This window comes from Balaenoptera physalus, assembly GCF_965194825.1.
Source record: "Balaenoptera physalus genome assembly, chromosome: 10".
Lineage (NCBI taxonomy): Eukaryota > Metazoa > Chordata > Mammalia > Artiodactyla > Balaenopteridae > Balaenoptera > Balaenoptera physalus.
The window spans coordinates 47756963-47770076 of record NC_138889.1 but is presented as its reverse complement, the minus strand read 5'-3'; the positions used below and the strand labels follow the sequence as shown (position 1 = coordinate 47770076).

At 38.2% G+C, this 13114-nt stretch overlaps 1 protein-coding gene across 1 annotated transcript in view; it reads left to right on the top strand.

The window, feature by feature from the left end:
• LOC309636771 (uncharacterized protein) overlaps nt 1-13114 on the top strand; it is a 355047-nt gene that overhangs the window by 148709 nt on the left and 193224 nt on the right. Inside the window, exon 1 of the mRNA XM_082410294.1 lies at nt 6186-10684. Within this exon, the coding sequence (XP_082266420.1) occupies nt 10680-10684 (5 nt within the window). The 5' untranslated portion in view covers nt 6186-10679. Of the gene's footprint in view, nt 10685-13114 lie in introns of the transcript that reaches the window.

Sequence of the window (13114 nt, the reverse complement as noted above, 5' to 3'; positions counted from 1 at the left end):
GATGAAGAGATCATTTTCTCCTGTGGAGCTGCCTGACTTGGAGAAAACATTGGTTATAGATTGGCAAGTGTTCCCTGCTAGACTGTAGGAAAGGTCTTTGGTTTTGGTTTATAGAGATGAAATGAAGAGATAATTTAACTAAATCACTTAATTTTTAGATATAGAGAAAGCCAAGCTTAAAGGCAAACAAGATAATATATCTGACAATACCTAGCATAATGCTTAGCACATAAACCGTGTCAATAGATATTAGTTTGCTTCTTCTATACCAAACATAAAAGCAAAATATCTTTTTTTTTTTTGAGATCCTATAGCATAGATTCAAGAAAATTGGCCTTAGAAACATATTGCCAGGTGAATAATTTCTGTTCAATACTCACTAGCTGTGTAATGTCAGGTAAATTACATAACCTCTCTGTATCTGGTTTCCTAAATCTAAACTGAGAATCCAATTCTGTAGCACTTTGGATTATGTTTGGCAGCATAAAAAGAAAATCCAAAATTACAGTGGTTTATTTATTTCTTTTGTAAAAGAATTACAGAGGGAGATCATCCACGGAATGTATAGTGTCTTCTAGTATCAGGAACCCACGTTATTTCTGTTCTGAATCCTTAGCAAGTGGCTTCCATCCTTAAAGTCATCTTAGAGTCCAAGACAGCTGCTAGAGTTCCAGTCATTTTGTGTACATTCTATGCATCAAGAGCCTGAAATCAAATTGGGGCTCTCTTTCTAAGTACAAAGGAGAGAATTGCTAAGGTGTAGGAATCTGGTGGTATATGCCACATAACTCTTTTGTAGGGTTGGTGGGATAATTAAAACTCTGGGACATAGGAGTTGAGTATATAAGTGGTACTTACTAGTGACCAATATTACAAAGCAAGTTGGTCACAGAGTCAAGACCTGTATCTAGATTTCCAGATCTTTCCTATTATTCATTTCTTGTGTATTAATTATATATTAATGAGTAAAGCATGTTAGGGTACTTAGGGGTTTCCACCAGTTACTAATGTACTTTTTTTATATACAGCAGGTTCTTATTAGTTATCTATTTTATACAAATTAGCGTATATATGTCAATCCCAATCTCCCAATTCATCCCACCCTCTCCCACCCCCCTCGCTTTCCCTTCTTGGTGTCCATACGTTTGTTCTCTACATGTGTGTCTCTATTTTTGCCTTGCAAACCAGTTCATCTGTACTGTTTTTCTAGATTCCACATATATGCGTTAATATACAATATTTGTTTTTCTCTTTCTGACTTACTTCACTCTGTATGACAGTCTCTAGGTCCATCCACGTCTCTACAAATGAACCAATTTCGTTCCTTTTTATGGCTGAGTAATATTCCATTGTATATATGTACCACATCTTCTTTATCCATTCGTCTGTTGATGGGCATTTAGGTTGCTTCTGTTACCGGGCTATTGTAACTAGTGCTGCAATAAACAATGGGGTCAAAGACATGTGTCTTTTTGAATTATGGTTTTCTCTGGGTATATGCCCAGCAGTGGGATTGCTGGGTCATATGGTAATTCTATTCTTAATTTTTTAAGGAACCTCCATACTGTTCTCCATAGTGGCTGTATCAATTTACACTCCCACCAACAGTGCAGGAGGGCTCCCTTTTCTCCACACCCTCTCCAGCATTTGTTGTTTGTAGATTTCTGATGATGCCCATTCTAGCTGGTGTGAGGTGATACCTCATTGTAGTTTTGATTTGCATTTCTCTAACAATTAGTGATGTCGAGCAGCTTTTCATGTGCCAATGTATGGGTTTTTAATGGGGTGACTCTCTGCCTGGTCCTCTTTTTCAAGGCCTGGAGGTTTGCAGATTCAGAAACCTAATTTTGTCTCTTAGAACAGACAGTAAACAATCCCACATAGACTAACGAATAGTTACTAGGTTGTCAATTTATTAATGTACACTGAGAAATATAACTTCCAAAGGAAAGAACACCATAATCTTTGGTCCACATATTTATTCCCTGTGGTGACCTAAGCCTAAACCAAATTTTTCCCCACCTCCACGACAAAGAAAATAAAATCAGCTTCAGTTGGAAAATTGCATCCTCTACCTAGGTCACCTTCTCTCTCAGGCCATGCTGAGTCACACTGATGACTTTCTACATCTGCTTTTTCCTTTTATTTATTTTTCCTCTATCATTTATAGTCTTCCCTTTCCCTTAAAAATCTATTAAAATTCACCCCTAAATTAGTTATTGCCAAACTTTGCTGATCACTTGATGCTGAATATTATACCTAGGTCCTGGCTCAGGACCTTAATCTTAATCTTAATTAATCTTAATCTTAATTTATACTTAATCTGAATTTCTAGGGACTTCTAGAGAAGTAGCTCAGGAATCCAGGTATTTAAAATTTACCCCAGATGATTCTGCTGGACAATTAGCCCTGACCTGCTTTTGGGAATTGCTGGTCTAGTCTACAGCCTTCAACATCCTAATCGAGTCAATAAATTGAAGAGAGACTTTTGGCAGGGAGAGGAGAGCAAAGATCTTTTGAGAGGATATTTTATCCTGCAGGGAAGTGTGGTCTTCTCTCATCATCCTTTAATCCCCACTATGAAATTCTGAAGGAGCTTTTCCCTACTCGCCTTGAGAATTAATGTTATAATGAGCTACTGTTGCTAATTTTGTCTTCAAGGAAGTGACAATCTATCAGTACTTAGCAGACTTGCTCAGTAGTTTAAGCTGGGGAAAATTATTTATAAACTAACTGAGAAGGAGAAATTTTGGTGGGGCAGAGGAAGGAACAACCGCTCTTGACTGGATAGATTAGGTAAGGACCCAGGAAGGCAGTGTTATATAAGGTCAGCCTTGGCTAGTGGGTGGGATTTTGACAAGTGACGAATGATAAATAGCAGTCCAGGCCAAGGGAACACCACACACCTAGACACAGAGGCCTGACATTGTAGCGTGGTCTCTTTGGGGCTTGGACCAGAGGTCAACTCTTCCTTCCCTTGACTTGACTGTAAAGTGATTCCCCTGAGCTTTGGAGGATTCCATGTGGGTGCCAGATGTCGCCTATGTTGAAAGGTTGGTTTCTAGGACTTTGAGAGCCTCGTGCAAAGCCACATCTTGTCAACTAGCAAAGAAATAATAACAGATAGGAAACTGGCTTGAGATCTGTCCCAGCCCCATGGAAGGTTAAAGCTGGAGGTGAATGGTTTCATTGCCTCTTAGTTAGTCTTCAGAGACCACAAACTGTGTTGACATATATGTTCTGATTCATTAGCAAGATAGCCTTAAAGGAATAAAAAGACCTTGAAGCCTATTGTAGGTATTTCAGGTTCTATTCCCAGTAATATGGGAAGATCCCAGAAGGTTTTGAGCAATAGAGTGTCGTGACTTGTATTGAAAGGAATTGCTCTGGCTAGTGTGCTGAAGAAATTGGGATGGGGGGAGGGAAGGAAGGGGAGGAAGAGAGGCAAAGGTGGAAGCAGAGACCTGTCGGAATGCTACTGCTGAAATTCAGACAAGAGGTTATGGAAGTAGATTGGTGTGAAGTGTTCTGATTCTGTATGTATTTTGAATGTAGATCAAATGACAGTTATGAAGGTATGAAAAAGTTAAGAAGGAAGGAAGGAAGGAAAGAGAGGAGTGAAGGGTGCAGTTTTTGGCTGAGCGATTAGAAGAATGGAGTTGACAGCAGATTGAGCAGAAACATTTTAGCATTTTAATGCCTACCATAACAGCTAACGGCCAATCATTTTATAGTTCTTTATAATGACAAGGGCATTTGTATATATTATTACATTATTTTATCATCCAAGCAACCTTGAGATAGGCTTGGCGCTATTATTTTTCCTATTTTACAGAAAATAAAACATGGCTCAGGGAAATTAAATTACTTGGCCTAAGATCTCACAGCTAGTTTGGTGATGAGACTCGAAATTTAACCCAGGTCTGTTGGACCCCAATCCAGGTCACAGTCTGTTTGCCTTTCAATTTGCTGTGTATCCAGTGTTTACTCAAACTAAAAGTACTTCTGCTTGCACACTGTTTTCTCATACTCCAACCTATGGAACCAAAGCAGGTGACAGCTAATGCCATTCTGGGGAGATGCAGACATAAGGGGAAAGGTGAGAGAGAGAAAGGCTTAACTTCGTGACTCTGCTTCTCTAAGAAATTGACACAGTTAACCATGTACATCTGTGACCTGAAAGTGCAACTTCCTTTGCAAATTGCTGTGATATAGCAAGAGTTCAGTTAGAAAGAGGAGGGAATGGGTGTCACGGAGGTAGCCCTTATATCCAGACTGAAAGTTAGAAGACCTAGTTCAAGTTTTAGCATTTTAGCATATTAGCTGTCTGATCACGTTCCTGTCAAAAAGCTGATACAAGTCTTATTTAGAATGGGATTGTATATTATTAAAATTAATAATAATAACTAACAACTCATGAATGACGTTGATCGTAAACATTATTTTGCTTTAGCTGCCACTAATCCTGCAAAGGAGGATATCTTACTGATGAGAATTCTGAGACTGTTAGTAAACAATGTTAGTAAACAGAGCTGAGGACGTGTTAAGTCCATTGCTCTTTGTAGAAAGCTTGTCATACTTAGTCCTCTGAAAAACTTGGGCCAACCTTCTATTTCTTTCATTTGCAAGAATTTTGGCTACGATTCACGAACTCTTGATCTATTGAAAACTCTGAAATAAAAATGTTAGCTAAGAACTTGCTAAGCTTTATCCTCTCCCTTTTCTTCCTCTCTTCCCATCCTTTGTCCAGACACGATTTGTCACTTCAGTCAGGGCCAGACACCTGGCAAGGTGAGTTTATATTGAGTTCTTTGCCTGGTTCAGATAGTTGCATGTTCCTCAGCACTCTGAATGTCCCTCTTGATGCTCCGCATGTCCTTCCTGAGCAGCAGTGTTGGCAAAACTGACTTAAATTAATCACAGTAGTCTTGGGAGGGCAAGATGGGGTATAACGGAATAATCTTGAAAGAGGACCATTTTCCCTTAGTGTACAGATGCTATCCCATGCAGCCTTGCCATCTGTTGGCAGAACAAATCTTTAGCCTATTGTCCACAAATGGATGATGTTAGCAGGGGCTGCAATCCCTGGGCCAGGGCATCTGAGCCAGAAGTGTGTCAGACGCATCTCTGGAGTATGCTGAGGGAGATACTGCTCTACACCATGTCTCACCCCTTTGATGCTAGTGTTTTTCAAGTTAGCAATTGCATAAGCATATGATATTCTCAAGTTAAGAAGAGTGAGAAGTCATCTGGGACCATCCTAAATTATTCTCTCTAGGAAAGAAGCTGGAAGAAGAAAGATTTTCAAATCTGATTCCAATATTCTAAAATCATTTGAATCTGAGTGCCTTTATTTATGACCTTGGCCTGCCAGCTGCTCTGTTCTGCTTCTCCAGAATCCCATCCACTTATGATTTTCAAGCCACCTGTCACCATGGTAAGCAGGAGAGAGGCTGCAGTGAGAGGGCAAATTAGATGTGAATGTCTTTGTGGGCTTCTCTGTCATTGGAAGTTAATGCAATTACATACTGAATAAGTAGAGAATCAGCATGCTGGAGCAGAAAGCCTCTGGAAAGGGAGCTAGGAAGTGGGTTCCAGTCTAATTCACAAGGGCATTTGTATGGATTCAATGCCATTAAGTATGTTCCATGTCCAGTTACAGTCACATAGCAGATGCTCAATCTTTCCCTTTCTTGGTCTTCGTGAATTTTTCTCCATGAATTAATTGTGGCATTGGACGCATCAGCAACACTCTGCAACCACATTTCTAGTGGAAGAATTGCTGATAATGGAAAGAGCGCACATTTAGACACTATGTTGCCGAGCACTATGCTGGGTGTTTAACATAAATTATTTCATTTCATCCTTATACCAACACTTGTGTTTAGGTTATCATCAGGAGACAAATGAGACATCCAAGGCTCTGAGAATTTTAATAATTTGCCCAAAGTCATGGAAACTTTAAATCGACAGAGTTGGGTTTGTAGGGTCCAATATCAAGGCCAATGAGAAAAGTGGAAATAATGCTTCTCAAATTCTTCCTCGTGGAAGAGGAACATGAACGCTTGAAATTGTTTCAAGTCTTCTGTTTTATCTTTAAAATTCATACGGATTTAGTTGCATTCTATCCTACAGTGTATGTGTAATTGTTTTATTATAAAATGAATGCCTTATAGTTGTGTTTACTTTCTGGTTCTATGTATTCCCTTTACGTGTTAGTTCCTAGACAGCATGCATATCCAGAGATGTGGTAATAATAAACTTTAGCAAGTGGTCTCTATAGTTCCTTCTAATTTTAATGATTTAGAGGTTTAACTAATTGCACTGGTTATCAGGCAGTTAGGATTATATAGATGAACAGTTATCAGTGTTACTTGGAAATGTAATGCCATCTTAATGCAAGGACAATTGGTTCAAGTGTTGTTAATGGGCAGTCTACCTAGGCTGTTTCAAAGGACCAGCTGTTAGAGTTGACTGACTACCCTCTCCTGAGTAAGTGTATCTCATACAGTCAACTGCCATAGTTCTAGGCAGCCCATCTGAGATGCGTGGGCAGTTTTGAATAGGGAGAATGTGGCATCGCCCAGATCCCAAAGACCACAGTGCCCTTCAGGTGACCCTCTCCTACAGCTGCAGGTCTTACCCATTCAGTAAACCCTTTCTCTTCTTACCCCCTCAGTCCTAAGGGTCATGGCCACTTCCTACTGTTACCAGTCCCTGCCAATCCCTAGTTAGTTGCCTAGCCCTGCTCATACCTTTGTAAATATTTCCTTTAGTAACACCTTTTCAATTACCTTTTTGCATTGGTCACGTGTTATTTGCTGAGATCCTAACTTTTTCTCTTTCCTGAGCTCTACCTGTATTGTACACTACTTACTGGATATGTTGACTGTATTTTCACAGTCATCTCAACTCCCAAACAGAACTCATCACAAACCTGCTCTTCCTGATGTGTTGCCTGACTCAGTAATAGATGCTACTTTCTATTAATTACCACCCCAGACACCCAGATGTCATCCTTGTCCTCTCCATCTCACTTATCCAGCCAGTCACTAATTTATATCAATTCTCCTTCATAAGATTTCCTAAATTTACCACTTCTTCACCATCTGCACAATTCCTGTTCTCATTATTTGTCAAGTAGATTGCCTCCCAATGGATCCACCTGTCTCTAGCTCTCCTTCCCCCCATTTATTTTCCATTGTTTTCTCTTCTCAGAATCATATATTACAAAAAAAAAAAAAAACTTGTCCATGCCAACTACTCTATAAAACCTTCAATGGCTTATTATCACCTTAAAGTCTAAACTCCTTAACAAAGCATGTAAGCCCATATTTCTTTGTCTCCCTCCCTCCCTTCTGTCCTTCCTCCCTCCTTCTCTCCTTCCCTCCCTTTCTTCTTTTATTCCTTTCTTCTTCCTTTCTTTCTTTCTCTTTTTTTTTTTTTTTTACCTTCGTAGCCATTTTCCTGATCCTTCCTCATGCACTCTATATTGAGTACTACCAAGTCCCTTCATGTTTATCATAGATGGTTGAACTTCACACTCATGCACTTGTACATGCTATTTCCTTTGCCAAGAATATCCTCTGCATAACAGTCCTTCAAGTCCTACCTCCAGCATTACCTTCTCCAGGGAACTTTCCCAGATAACCACAACCTCTGCAACTTGTTTGAGAGTGTCTTAAGGGTTCCAGTGGCCCCTATGCTTCAGGTGATGGCATATCCTAGGGCAAGGTGCACTGTTCTGTTGGATGAAATACCATCACTTTCACAGTAATATGTAATCTCACAACATCCCTTAGAATTAAAAACTCATAATTTTTAGGTGGTAAATGATTAAGAAGTAGCTGTAACTTAGATAATTTAATCTTGATCTTTATGTATTATATAATAATTTTATATAATATGGTAGGATTTGCTCTTATCTTCAATTTGCTTATTATCTTCAGTAATTAATATATGTTTTACAGCTCCAGTCTAGACTTCTTCCTTGAGTTCTAAACTCTAATACACAACTATCTTCCTTAAAAGACACCTCAGACTCAACATGTCTTCATCCTTGCTCCAAAATCTGCTCTAACTGCATGCAGCCTTTTCTAACTCAGTTAAGGGCAACTCCATCCTGGCCAAAAAACCTTCACCATTCTCTACTCTTCTTTCTTTAAAGTCCCACACCCAGTCCATCAGCAAATCTTGATGAGTCTGTCTTATACACATAGACAATTATGACCACTTCTTATGACCTCCACTGCCACCACCATGGTCTAAAAGTCACTATCATTTTGTCTGTTTATTGCAAGAGCTTCTTACCAGCCTCACTGCCTCTAGCTTTGCCTCCTAGCAATTTATTCCAGGGCTTCCATACTGCTCCTCTAAAAATAAACCAGATGTTTTTCTTTTGCTCAAAACCTTCAGCATAAAAACCAACTTCCTTATATTATTTTCCAAGGCTCTGTACGAGTTGACTCTGCACTTACTGAAATCAGCTCCTACTATCCTACTCAAGGCTCATTCTCTTTCAGCCATACTATACTCGTTGCAGTTCCTAACATTTCTAGACTTACTCCTTCTTCAGGATCTTTGCATTTACTCTTTCCTCTGCCTGGCATATTCTTTCATGATATGTTCATGATTTGCTTCTGCACCTTCTTCAAGTCTTTGCTCAGATATCACTTAGAAGTAAAATCTTTCCTGATAAACATATTTAAAATTACTCCCCTTTCCTGAATTTATGTCTCCTTTATCCACCATATTTTTCTCCATAGCACTTATCATTTTATAATATATACTAGAGTTTCCTTTTTAATTTTTGTGTTTTTTGTCTCTTCCACCAACACACATATATTCATACACATAATAAAAAGTAAGGTCCATGTAAACATAATTTTTGTTTTGTTCATTGCTGGACCCCTAGAAAAGTGCCGTGGCACATAGCAGACAGCCATTAAGTATTTGTTGTTTGAATAAATTGTACATAAAGGCAAATTTCAATTCATTTCCATTTATCAAAAAGCTTAAAATTTACTGTAAATTATATTTGCAAGAAAAATCATGTTTTGGTGACAAAATAAGACTTGGGGTTATTTCATGTGTAGTTTAGATATTGAATGTAATTTAAAGGTAGGTTGAAATGACACTACTTATTATGGCAAAAACAACTTGCTTTCATGATCTGATGTTAGGAAGTATATTTGGAGTTTAAAAAATCAAATTGCTTATTTTTATAATGTTCATGATTTGCTTCTAAATTAAGCCAGACACGTTTATGTTTAAACCAATGTTAAGCTGAAAAATAGTCAAAAGCAACTCAATACCTAATAGTGTTTAGTAGCCTGAATGAAGGTGTAATGAAGCCACACATCTCATTCTTAGCTGCGAATCCCCTCCTAGCCTTTCTCAGTATCCGTGGCATTTTTGTGACTTCCCAACACTAGAGTAAGTTTTTCTGCCAAAACGAGTGAGGCTCTTGGTGCCCTCTGGACTTTCCCCACCTCCCAACATGGGAGAATTGTGAAACTTTCCACAAGAAAATTGCACCCCTGGTCCTCGCATCCTTCTCCTGGTGTCTGTGAATCTGGGTTTGACTCAGGCCCATGAGATGTTCTGTAAGGCCCCTGATAGGCGTACTCTATCTCCCGTCCAGCCCTTTTTAGTTAGACTACGTCACTGTGAGGTCACCAGCCCTTTCATTTGAATTCTGTAACCCTCCCCCAGCCTACATTTGTGTGGAATCTAGACAGTACTGCTGCTCTCTGCATTGGTTGTTTTCTGTGAAAATGGCAGTAAACAGGTCCAGTTTTGAACTGGCCCTGAGGAAATGGGTTCGGAGTTTGTACGGGCAAGAGGGAGGGAGGAGAGCCATTTGGAGAACTGAGAATGAATTTTTTTTCTTTTTTTGGTTTCAATGTTTTCTTTATGTTACTAATAAATGCAGTGAAAACAAAGCAAAACAATCTTTCTGAACAACTGCCGGGATGGTGGAAGTGGAGTAGAAGAAGGGGTGGGCCTTCCTTAGGTTGACCTACGTGGTGGGGACCTTGACCAGCTGCTGGGCATGTCCTATCAGCAGCCAATGGTGACTGCTGAACGGAACCTGCAGGGGAGGTAGCGCTTCCTGCCTACGGGCCCGCGCAAGGCCCCCGCGGAGAAGCCAGAGGTGGTGAAGGTGCACCTGCAGGGCGTGATCATTCTGTGCGAGGCAGTGGGTGGCACGGTGGGTGTCCACACAGCGTGAGACATTCAACCAGCTGGAAATCAAGCCTGAGATCATCCACTGCTACCTGAGCGAGTACTCCATCACCTACAGGCCCATGGACCACAGTTGGCTTGGCATCAGGGTCACCCACTCCTTGCCTTTCATCCCCTTCAAGTAAAGTCACAGACTTCCCTAAAAACAAACAATAAAAAAGGTACTCTCTAGGAGGGTCTTGGGCAACATGGTTTTGAATATTTAATTCTTTTTTAGTTATTCACAAACGCCAAGATGTGGAAACAACCTACATGTCCATCAGTGGATGAATGGAAAAAGAAAATGTGGTGGATAAATACAATGGAACATTATTCAGCCTAAAAAATAAGGAAATCCTGCCATATGCAACAAACTGGTTAAACCTTGAAGACATTATGCTTAGTGAAATAAGCCAGTCACAGAAGGACAAATACTGCATGATTCCACTCATATGAGGTATCTCAAACAGTCTAACTCATAGAAGCAGAGAGTAGAATGGTGATTGCCAGGGACAGGAGTTAGGGGGAAATGGGGTGTTGCTATTCACTGGTTATAAAGTTTCAGTTATACAACATGAATAAGTTCTAGAGACCTGCTGTACATAGTTGTTGCCTACAGTTAACAGTCTTGTATTGTACACTTAAAATGTTTTTAAGAGGGTGGATCTGATGATAAGTGTTATCACCACAGTAAAAAAAAAAAAAAAAGAGAGACAGAGAGATTAAAATGGATAATTATACTGCACGAAGGCCCTAGAATAACTTTGAAAATCTTGGAAAGATTGATCTAAGACAACTGTTTGAGCTTACAGAAGAAAAAAGATCTAGAGAAGGGCACTTATCTGAGTGGAGGAGGCTGCAGAACTGAAGGAGACGCTTGACTAAAGTCATACACAATGTAGTTTATGTATTTCTAAAGTCCTTTCTTTTTTTTCCTTCGCAGTTTTAAGTATCTTGATTCAAATGCCATGCTTTTGTTACATTCTCTGTATTTTTTGTTGTTATTGAGTAATATTTTTTTACTTTTATTAATTACGAAGCATAGGTGATTTACTAACTCACTTTTTCATTTCGTCTAATTTGATTGTAAATGTCGATATCAAGTTCTTTCTTACATTTAGTTCTGATATTTGCTATAGCAAACAATTGCATGCACGTGTGTGATCATGAGAGATTAGGATCCTTCTGAGTTCTGAATGGTTGAATTTATTTGTGTTGTTAGAGAATGATGTATATATGCTCAGGAATAAAAGTAGAATAACCAGTTTTACATAGATGCGTGATTACATGTATTTTATATAGTATTCCATTAGATCTAAATATCTAGCACTGCCAGTACTGCTACTAAAGCAGCTATAGCATCGAAGGAACATACTCCATGTGCACAACACTGTACACATAATGTACATTATCTTGTTTAAGCCTCCCGAAGAGCTCTAGTTATTAAACTAATGCTACTTCCCTGAACACTCCATGCACGATCTTGTGTCAGTGGATGGGATGTTCCCTGTGCCTGAATGTTTTCCTCTCTTGTATCCATCTGGTCAGCATCTACCGACCCTTTAAAATTCTGTTCTTTGGAAATCTTTTAGGGAAGTGTTCCAAGATATTGTTCTCACCTACGTTCTTCCCCTTTACTTCCTCTTTGTCAAGCACACTTTACAGTATTTTTCACAATTAAAAAATTATTCTTTATATCTTTAACTTTTCCTACTAGTTTAGCAGATTTTATGATGCTCTTGAACAAGCCATGACAAGGAATTGCTTGCCCAAAGTCATGTAGCTCATCTAGTTATTTTTGCCTGTTCATATCATTACATTTAACATTTTATTTTTAATCTTAATATTTTATCTTTTGATTGTTTTAGATTTTATAGGCTGATGAATCTGCTGATAGTAGATTTGTTTCTTCAAAATATTAATATCTACTTTCTTTTTCTTGACTTAGAGTTTTCTCTAGGACATCAAATACCATATTAAATAGTAGTGATTTAGAGTGGGCCTGTGTCCTGGTTTGCTCAGGACAGTGCAGGTATAAGCAGTTGTCCCAAGTAAATCCACTGTCTCAATACAACTGATGCTTGCACTTTATTTAACTCTCAGAAAATGTGTTGTTTGAGACAAAAATTTCATTGTCACTTTAGAATTGTGCATGTATGGAATACATCTTTCATTCCTGATGTAATGGGAACTCTTCTGAAATTTTTCTATTAGTATCATGTTGGCAATAGGTTTTTAATAGAATTTTTTCACCTTAAGAAATTTTCCTTTTATTTTTAGTCGTTAATTTGTTTTATTTTATTTTAATCAGGAATTGGTGCTTACTTTTATCAAATGTTTCTCTTATCTATTGTATAGATTACATTTTTCTTTTAATATGTTAATGTAGTAAACTACATTTTTGATTTCCTAATATTGAACAACACAAAATCCTATGGTAGACTATATTTAGTCATGAAGTATTATTAGCTTATTACATTTCACAATTTGATGTGTGAATAGTTTATCTGGGATTTTAAAATCGATGTTTATGGGAATAGCTTATAACTCTATTTATGTCCCTCCTTATCTGATTTGTGTACCAAAGTTATAAAAGCCTCATAAAATGAGCTATAGATATTTCCATGTACTTCCATGTTCTATACCATGATGAAATTCTCCTAAAATGTTTAGGCATATGCCACTTAGAGTTAAATATTTTTAAATTCCCTTTCATGATATTCTATCATTATTGGTTTATCTGCATTTTCAACTTGTATTTGTTTCAATTTGATAATTTATGTTTTCCTAGAATATCATGTCATCTATATTTTCAAATTTATTTGTTCAAAGTTTTACCTAGTGCTTTCTTTTATATCTTGTATATATGTAGCTATGACTCTTTTCT